This window comes from Elaeis guineensis, chromosome 11, assembly GCF_000442705.2.
Source record: "Elaeis guineensis isolate ETL-2024a chromosome 11, EG11, whole genome shotgun sequence".
Lineage (NCBI taxonomy): Eukaryota > Viridiplantae > Streptophyta > Magnoliopsida > Arecales > Arecaceae > Elaeis > Elaeis guineensis.
The window spans coordinates 122,824,891-122,834,879 of NC_026003.2; the positions used below are offsets into that span (position 1 = coordinate 122,824,891).

General features: G+C 34.8%; 1 protein-coding gene across 4 annotated transcripts in view; it reads left to right on the forward strand.

Moving 5' to 3' along the window:
* Positions 1–7,602: 7,602 nt before the first annotated feature.
* LOC105054510 (homeobox-leucine zipper protein HOX9) overlaps positions 7,603–9,989 on the forward strand; it is a 13,743-nt gene continuing 11,356 nt past the window's right edge. For 2 of the 4 annotated variants that reach the window (XM_073245288.1, XM_073245287.1), the window contains exons 1-3: positions 8,308–8,779; positions 9,349–9,508; positions 9,817–9,899. In XM_073245288.1, the coding sequence (XP_073101389.1) occupies positions 8,550–8,779; positions 9,349–9,508; positions 9,817–9,899 (473 nt within the window). In that variant the 5' untranslated portion in view covers positions 8,308–8,549. Of the gene's footprint in view, positions 8,780–9,348; positions 9,509–9,816; positions 9,900–9,989 lie in introns of all 4 variants that reach the window. The other 2 variants (XM_073245289.1, XM_073245290.1) reach the window with 2 other exon arrangements.

Here is a 9,989-nt window from a genome sequence, read left to right on the forward strand (position 1 = left end):
TTTATTCTTATTTTTATTTTTAAAATATATCATATAACCTAAGATAGAAATATTTTTCAGACTAATATTTTTATTCCTACTCTTTTAAAAATTTTATTTATTATCTTTAAAAATAAAATTAAAAAATAAATCTCATATCTTTTAACACCATCATCAACATTATCATTATCATTATCTACATCACCATTATCACATTTTTCTACTGCCATCATTATCGCAATCATTTCAACTGTCGGCACTATCCTACAATCTTCCAAGGATCACAATAAATCGAATATACTTTTATTATTATTTTATCCACTCTTAATCCATATGGATCGGATAAATTTGTCTTATTAATTAAGATCGGATCAAATTAGGTACCCGATATGTTGAAATAAATTATGATCCTATCACCGTCGCTACATCACTATAATTTCTATGATCTCTATCACCATCTTTACCACACGACCATCATTATAATTAGTGCTCTATCATTTCCTCCGTCATTACAATCATTTGAATTATTATGTTTGTATTTTTTAACAAATGATCATAATAATTATATTTATATTTTTTTAAAAAATAAAATTTATAGCTTTCTATTTTTGAAAGTAAAAACATAAAATGATGCCAAATGATCAATTTTATCTAGTGCCTTTTTTTTAAAAAAAAAAACAGCAATAATTTCTTTTCTCTTTGGATGGCCAGTTTTCCTTCTTGTAAACCCATATATTTACTTTTGTTTATAGTGGCGTGGCATGTGCAATGCGTGTTTAAAGGAAGAGAGAAGAGATGGCGATGGAGTTCAACTTGAAGTAATTCTAGGTCGTGCTTAGGTCCGCCTAAGTTCAGGGACTAAAACGTAAATATCTAAACTTATTCTTGCCTGATTTAATAGCATGGAGTCCACGTATGCCTCCCCCCGATCCAACTCATGGTCTGAAACTTCGCAGCCCATGTCAACCTGTGGATCTTAAATTTCTGTAGTCCAAATTAAAGAACTGGGTGGAGGTGGAGACATGGATTCCAGAGTCTAGGTGACCTGTTGCACCCTTGAACCTAATGTTGGGTTCCACTTGATACTTAATCCAACATTAATTTAATCAAATCTAGCTCGTTCTCACACATATACAAGAAGAATACTTCGTGATGGACACGAAGTCGACACAGCCCTTTCCCCACAAAACCTGAAGTCACCGGAGGAGATCCTAAACTTTGAAATGCGGGGCTTAGCTGATGTAAAAGGTTTTCTCTTTTGGTAAACTAGGCGATGGAAAAGTTACCAAAGTTGGCATGACTGTCGAAACGTTATCACAGTTAGACGTAAGGAATCGATCCATCGCCATCTCCTCGGATGCGTTACAACTTTTTAAGACCCAAGGTGAGCTATCATATCTTCTTCTTGATTTTTTTTTTTTAATAAATTAATAAAAAATTTATAATTAAATTTAAAATTAAAAATAACTTCTCAATTGAAACATAACTTAAAAATAGCTTTCCAAATAATATGAAATGATAGGATTTTCCTACAATTATAAAGCAATGCTACACTATTATAAAAAAATACTGCGTTATTATAAAACAGTACTGCACTATTATAAAATAATAATGCATTATTATAAGATAATACTACACTGTTATCCTATTAAAAAATAACACGGTATTATTGTAAAGTAATACTACACTATAATAATATAATACTACCTTATTGTAAAGGAATACTATACTAATATAATACTGCATTGTTATAAAAGAATACTGCGTTAATATAATACAATATTATCTTATTGTAAAAAATACTGCACTAATATAATATAATACTGTCTTATTGTAAAAGAATATTGTCTTATTGTATAAGGATATAAGGATATAAGGATAATTTCAACCAAAAATAAGGAGTTGCTTTTAATTTATGTTTGGAATGGGAAGCTAATTTTATATAAAACCCGATTGAAGAGCTGTTTTTAAGTTGAAAGTAGAATTAAGAATTTATCTCTAATTCTCTATTTTTTTTTTAATTTATGAGCTCAAGATATGTATGTTTTTTGCTAAAAAAACTATTAGTGGCTAGTGCAACCTGTTAGATGAGCTCTCTCCGAGCGACAGTCTTTGATTAGACTTTGAGATTTCTTCAATTAAAAATAAAGGGAAAAAAATAGGCTTCTATTGAGAATTTGAGATAAGCGAGGGACACGAAGGTGCAGCCCACATCATGTGATAAAGAATTTGGAAGAAAAAAAAGAAGAAGGGAGAGAGAGGGATTTACAATACGCTCAGGAGCTATGCATGTGTAGGATCGGAGAATATTAAAAGCACTTAAGCGGATGCTATATATATATATATATATGTATATATATATATATATATATGTATATATATATGGGGAAGTGTATCAAGTGAGAAAAATGGCTTAATGTGAGAGGTAAGAGGTGAGAGGATATAATAACTTTTGGATCCACATTAACGGTTTAAATGAGAACGTGGTTGTCCAAACTATTCAAATACCTCTAAAATTTATTCATTTTTTTTTAGTTTTTTAATATGCGTGTGTAAACACACGTGGTGTTCATCTGAACCATTGACGTGAATTTAAGGATTATTATTATGTTCTTTCATCTTTCACATTAAATCACTTCTCTCACTTAATACGCTCCCATATATATATATATATATATATATATATATATATATATATATATATATATATATATATAAACTAACCAGTAAACAATTCTTAGTATATGATATGATAGATGCATATATAGTTTAGTCTGCCTGAAATTTTTGCTGATAGAATTCTGCCACCCAAGCACATGATCCTTGAGCACGGATGACCAAATACTAGCTTTATTATTATTAATATTTTTATCATTATGTGAATTTGAGACTGAAGTCTGATGATTATACAGAAGATCCAAGCAATTTTCGACCTTAATCAACAGAGTAAATTGCTTTGTGACATAGGACACATGACCACTGTTACCGAATAAAAGTTGATTAGGTGGCAACATCCATGACATGCGCGCATAGATGATCATTTCAAGTACCCGTATATTATGGAGTTGCGCTTCAAAATCTGATAACTTTTTAACCCATGGATTGATTATTAAACCGGTTCAAGAAGATATCCGGAAAGTAGAATCTTCCATTAACTTCTTGAACTCAAGAGGATTGTGTATTAGCTATACAATTTTGATCGTAGGTTTAGAGCATGCATGAGTGTGCTAGGTCTAGATAGATCGAGCGGAATAAACTATCAACCATCTTGAACTCGATCCGACATGGTGTGAAAAGAGATCAAACATTCTTCGGCTGAGCCGGTGACTAAGCTGATCACATAAGCTATGTTAGCTTGGATAAGCACAGCTCTTGAATGGTATCCAATATGCAAGGTCTTTCGTTTTAAAGTTCATCATGGAAACGACTCAGGCATCGAGAACATTATTCTATTAAAAATATCCAATCGAGAGAAAGACAAGTAAAAGCACAAAAAAAAGGGTCTGCTGTATTGCAAGAGAAGCAAGTTCCATTTGTAGAGGAAGGAATTGGGGCATGCCTCCCCTTCTGATTTATTATGTACCAAGGATATGATTTTATTTTTATTTGTATTTTGGTGTTGTTCTAGCAGGAGGCACTATAAGCCGACTCCATCGAGCAGTGCACGGTGTATGCAACACTGGTTGATTTCTTTGCACTTTGTTTAATGGTGCATCTGCAAGAAAATATTTATAATACGTAAATTGGAGGCATATGATGGGAACAAATTAAGCATTTTTTCTGCATGATGCTGTGTATGAAAAATTAAGGATAAATTCCAGAACAAATTTTATCAATAAACTGGATAAGTTAAAGAAGTGGATGGAGAAATGGTGGCGAGGTTTCTATCAAGAAAACAAAACATTGTAGTGAAGAGCCAATAGTTAGTTGACAATTCTTTACATACAACGAGACATGGTGTAGCTGAATAATTTAAAATTTTAATTTTACATATAACTTTTTTGACAATAAATCCATTGCAACAATTTGAAAGCTTGAAATGGATTTGATAAACATACTTCTTATCCTTTTTCATGTATTCTTCTTCTTTCTTGTTTGTTATAAAACTAAAAAAAGAAATATAATCTAATCCATTCTTGAGAAGTCGCTAAATGAAGTAAGATAGGTGGTAGAGCTTTTCTTTTTGAGATAAAAAAACGTGGCAAGGTTTAAAAATAGAGGAAGATTTTTGTAAATTCTGACAAATGATTTTTTAAATACCTAACCACATAGTAATACACTGGATTGTAGATGTTCAATCAATCTATGTTAACAAAAATCAGTCAAGTTGAACTATCATACCACCTTGTATATTATGTAACTCAAAATCATGAGAGTTTCTTTAGCATGGGGCCACCCATACTAGTTGGAAAGAATTCAGTATAATATTTTTCAATCAAAGAACCTACTTCCCAAGAATCATAATTTAGAGTCCCACTCTTCGCTGCTAGGTTTCGTTGCGTTTCTACAAATAGTTGGTGTTTCAAGAATCATGTTGCAACTTGTACCAAAACCCAATCCAAATTTAAAAATCGTGACTTTACAAGCTGGTATATTATTATTTCATGGCGTGACTTGATACAGCTACTTGTTAGGAAGGTAAGAAGGTTTTTATATCGGAAAGACTTGATATATAAGTTAGAGTTCAATCAATCAAAAAGCTTAAGCCATTAGGTTTTAGATCCAACCATTTGTATTGACTCATCTATTTTTCATTATTTATTTCATGCCGGCTGAATCTTATGAGTGATTTTCTATATTGGATTGGATCATATTTTTAATATATTTTTTTATTATAGTATAGGTGAAAAAAATATCTTTAATTTTATATCAATTATAAATTAAAAAAAATATAATTTATATGAATTGAAATTTTTTTTATAAAATATTTTTAAAAAATTAGATCGTACAGCCAAGTACGGTAGCATTAAAGATGAAAACAAACAATATTTCATATACGTAGGTGTGGAATCAATTAAACTATTTGAGGTATTTAATATTTAATCGTAATATTTTTATATATATTTATTATAGTATAGATATTAAAAAAAAAAGGAAAAAAAGATTTGGCCCGGCCGAAATTTCCATTTCATCCCGGCACCTGGTCGTTCAAAAGGCCGTTTTATCTTTAATAAGTAGCCCATGTGTGCGTGCCCGTATCCATCTACAATTATGTATGAAGATAAATTTAAATATGTGTAAATACACGTCTAATCATATTCAATGATCGTGATACATATTTTCAACATTTGTTCATGATTAGACATGAAATGACAGAGAAACAAAGAAGTCAGCGCTTGCTGCCGAAAATTCCCCACGGCTGTCTCCCCTTGAAGTCTGGGCCAACATCGATCATTACCATAATGGGAGTAGTGCGATGAACGGGATCATCAAAAATATGGAATTTTATTTTAGAAGATGCCGGAGTTGGATAAAGGGAAGGAAGCTCAGCGACATGGAAGCTTGCTACTTTCTTCTGGGAAGCAAACTGCGATCATCAGTTTGGATTTATGTGATGGAGGCAGACCATAAAAACGAAAAGTAAACGAAACTAGCAAGCAGCCTGCGTCAAGACTCAAGATGCGAGAGAGTGAGATTACTCGGAAGACTCATCCTAATTGCCTTGCAAACTTGTATTTGGCGGTACGGTGAACACGCCCATCTTTCTGGCTCACCTATGTGTAGGATTTAAATCGGGCTCAGCTAGACCCAGAGTGAACCGAAATTTCACACGCCATATGGTTATCTTTGTTTGGTTATCAGACCGGGATGGAGGGAAAGGGGGATGAGATCAACTTAGAGTAAATTTGGGGCACCATCAAAAATTCTTCGACCCTTTTGGCCGCTGCTCCATCTTCTCGATTCCCGAGCCCTCCGTCCGAGCCTCCGCCTCACGGGCAGGGTACAATAAATACAACACGCATGGCATGAGGTTGCTTTATTGCTTCTGCTCCCTCTGTTCTACTTTAAATTGGATACTTCCGTCCGTTTCCCATGGGTGCAAGCTCTGAAGTAACGGCTGTTATAACGGTTCTCGAGGCTTCCGGTTCCATTTGTACGCGCACACAATAATTTCAACCACCCGATCCGCTATTTTATTTTATTTTATTATTATAAAAATCGTATTAAATAAAAATAATAATTATTATTTAATAACTTCATCATCCATATAATAAGAATAGTGTTGTCCATAATTAACGCCAATAAAATTGACGATTCTCTTAAACTTAATAAACAATCGTCCAAGCAAATGATATCATGCCCTTCATTTATTTCTCTATTATTTGTCATATATAAATAAATAGCATAATTTTTGAAAAAAATTATAAAAAATATAGTTTAAATTTAAAATATTTTCAAGTGAATCAAATGTGAATAGATTACGATGGGTTACGTGCGAAAATCTTAATTTTTTGATATATTTTATCTCTTTTATAGTATATAATATTAATTAAAAATTTTACTAAAATAATAATGCTAGATTGATAATATATCAATATGTAAAAACTAAATGACAGTGGTGCAAGATCATATCTATATATTTTAACTATTTTATATGAAATTCGAATGCTTTTTTATGGTATTTATCGATCGCTCATCGGCTTTTATCAAGATATTTGCATATAAATCTTATCATATGTATAATATAATATATAAATTTTAAATATCAAATAAGTTAATAAATATAAATATCAATCTTGTAGCTATACATATAAGAGTTTATAATAATTTTTAGTTACTTAAAATCTATTTATTTATGGAGAGAAGGGAGAGTTTATCAAACTTAAATAGAGTAAAGAAATGGATATAACTATTTTAGTAATACATGATTCACCGTATTGATTCAAATAAAAATTTCAACCAAGACATTGGCTTGTAAATATTCATAAATATAATATATAAATTTAAAATTTAAAATTTTATTATATTTTTATTATTGAGATATTTACAATGAGAAATGTTGGAAATAAAACATCATCTATTTTCATTTTGATGAAAATTATATTAAAATATTTATTTTTTATTATTGTATTAATTTTGTTATTGATATTTTTGATCTATAATAAATATTAATAATAAAAATAATTATGTTAATCATCCGAATAATTTATTTTTAATTTTTTCGTTGGAGAAATTATTACATGCAGCAGGTTGCAAGTGAAAAGGACAAATCCGGAGCATATGCACGGTGGTGGATAGCGCGCAATCGGAAATGGGGGTAGCGTGGCGGATTTGACGCGGTCCATTTGCACCGGTACATCCAATACGCGCCGTGCATCTGCTCCGGCTTCACTTGGACCTGGTGCATGGAATAATTTATCGGAAGGAAGAGAGCAGGCCGTATAACGGCCGTTATTTAAAACTGCTGCAGGCATCTTTCCCGCTCCCTACGGTAGCAAATAACCCACTTGCTGTTATATCCCACTCGAAAGGGCATTTTCGTAATCTCGTCTTCTCTCTCTCTATATATATATATCCGACCTCGGGATTCTCGGCTTTCTCTCTCTCCCTCCTCTGCTTTCTTCCTCAAGCTCTCGCTCTCCAGTACCAGCTTCTGTTCTTCCTCTCTTCTGTTGTCAGCTCTCCTTCTCTCTCTTCTCCCATCCCTCTCTCTCTTCTCCTCTATTCCAAGCCCTAATCTCTTTATCTCACTCTCCCCTTCGTCTCTTCTCCGATTCCGTTCTCCGGCGATGGCTAGGGTTTCGGGCGCTGTCGAGCGTGAGCTTGCGCGAGGCCTCTGATGCGGGAGGGAAGAGGCTCTCTTTCCGCCGAGGGAATCGTGCGCGTGACGTAGCGGGGAGAGCTTTTCTTGATCTCTGCCTTGCTTTTTTCCGAGTTCCGAAGCAAGGGTTTTGGAAGGTTTCTGGCGATTCAAAAGAGAGGAGGCTTGATTCTCTGATGAAAACGAGTGGGTTTGCCTTCAGATCGAAGTAGATTAGGGTCTTTGTGCTTGAATGCGTGGTCCAAGGTAGTTCACAAGGTCTCAGAGCGGGCTCTTCCAGTTGGAAGGGATATCGGTTGCGCGCCTGTTTCTTGGTTTCCGGGGTTCAAATCCCACTTTATGGCCTGATCTTTGATCTTTTACAAAGTCTTTGGAGGCCGGGTTGAAGCAATTCGGAGGTCATTATTGAAGGATTTGTAAATATCTGAACTCTTATTTCTTTACAAAATTTTGCTTCTGTTTTTTTTTTTTCTGGTAAGAAAAAAGCGGGCGTTTCTGTTAGCAAAAGCGCCCTCCCCTGGCTTTTAACTTATTTAAGGATGCTTCCTTGAACCCTAAAGCCAGCGACCAAACACCTGTACTAGGATTCTGTTCTGTCTATTAGAATCCCTCGTCAGGCTATTCTCACCCTTATCTCGCAATCGCGGCAAGGTTTTCTTGAGAATCATAGGACCGATACTGGAAAGAGAAGCAAAAGAAGGAAAAGAGAAAGGGAAAAGAGAGACTGGGAGAAGGGAAGTACTGGTCTTGGGTAACTCTCTTTGCTTTCTTTTGGTCTCGAGAACCATTTTGAAACCAGTGTGAAGAGATGGCCACGGCAGTGGCGGTGAGGAGCGGCGGAGGCGGTGGTTTGGAGAAGCAGCCGATGGACGCCGGGAAGTACGTGAGATACACGGCAGAGCAGGTGGAGGCGCTCGAGAAGGTCTACGCCGAGTGCCCCAAGCCAAGCTCGGTGCGCCGTCATCAGTTGATCCGTGAGTGCCCGATTCTAGCCAACATTGAGCCCAAACAGATTAAGGTCTGGTTCCAGAATCGAAGGTAAGAGCTAGGTGGAATGGCAAGGAGATGGACTTGGTTAATCATATTGTCTCTAAATTTATGAATTTTGTTTGTCGTTTCTTGGAATGTCAAGGTTGGAGTATTTGAGATTCTTAGAAAGCCATTTTCTTTATGTTACCGGGCTTTTGAATGCTTTTCTTTTGAAACAAAAAAAAAAAAAAAAGTTAAATCACGTTCTTCAGTTTTCTTTGGAATGAAGCTCTCTCAAATCTTTTTTAAGAGAAGCGTGTGATGAAGCACGAGAAAAAAAGGAAAACAAATACAGTAAGCGTGGGAAAAGTAAGCAAAATCCAGATGATAATGGCACAATTTTTGCATTACCCCTAGACATGGTATCCTTTACAAACTTTGGAATATTGGGTAAATTTGTTTTCGAGGACACAACATTTTTTTTGGCCCATTTGCCAATCCTTAATCTCGTTTGCATGTGTAGATGGACTGTTTTAATGTTTGGAGTTTGGCTTTGCATGACATTTTCCATTTTGCAAACATGCCCTGGCAACCGGGAGGTGCAGAATGATAAGATTAGTGCCCTTGTCTTCTTTCAGGTGTCGTGAGAAGCAGAGAAAAGAGTCTTCCAGGCTTCAGGCTGTTAATAGAAAGTTGACTGCGATGAATAAGCTTTTGATGGAGGAAAATGAGCGCCTTCAGAAGCAGGTCACGCAGCTGGTTCATGAGAATGCATACATGCGACAACAACTACGGAATGTAGGTTTTACACTAGTCTATTTGGTAGTTAGATCTTTAGCTCTATGGGTCATGAATGAAGTTAGTGGCAAAGTCTGAGATAAAGCTTTACATGCTTTTACAAGCTTACAATGGACTTTAATTACCATTCCTGTCAACAGCCCATTCAGTTAGATTATTGTTGTTCCAGTTGTCAAGTCAAGCTGCCGGTTAGCATAGCTTCTTGCTTTGCAAATTAGAAATGCAATACTATGGAGTTCTTGATTAGATTAGATGAAGTATATCCCATTTTCTCTTCATCCATGTTTTGTGCTTTACTTTTCCTGTAGGCTTCCCTGGCTAATGACACAAGCTGTGAATCAGTTGTGACCACTCCTCAAAATTCTCTAAGAGATCCAAGTAATCCTGCTGGGTATAATCTTCTCCCATTCCCCTTGTAGATGCGATCTATTCTTTCCAAATCTAGTATGTTTTTGTTATGTTGTAAACTCTTCTCTTGTGC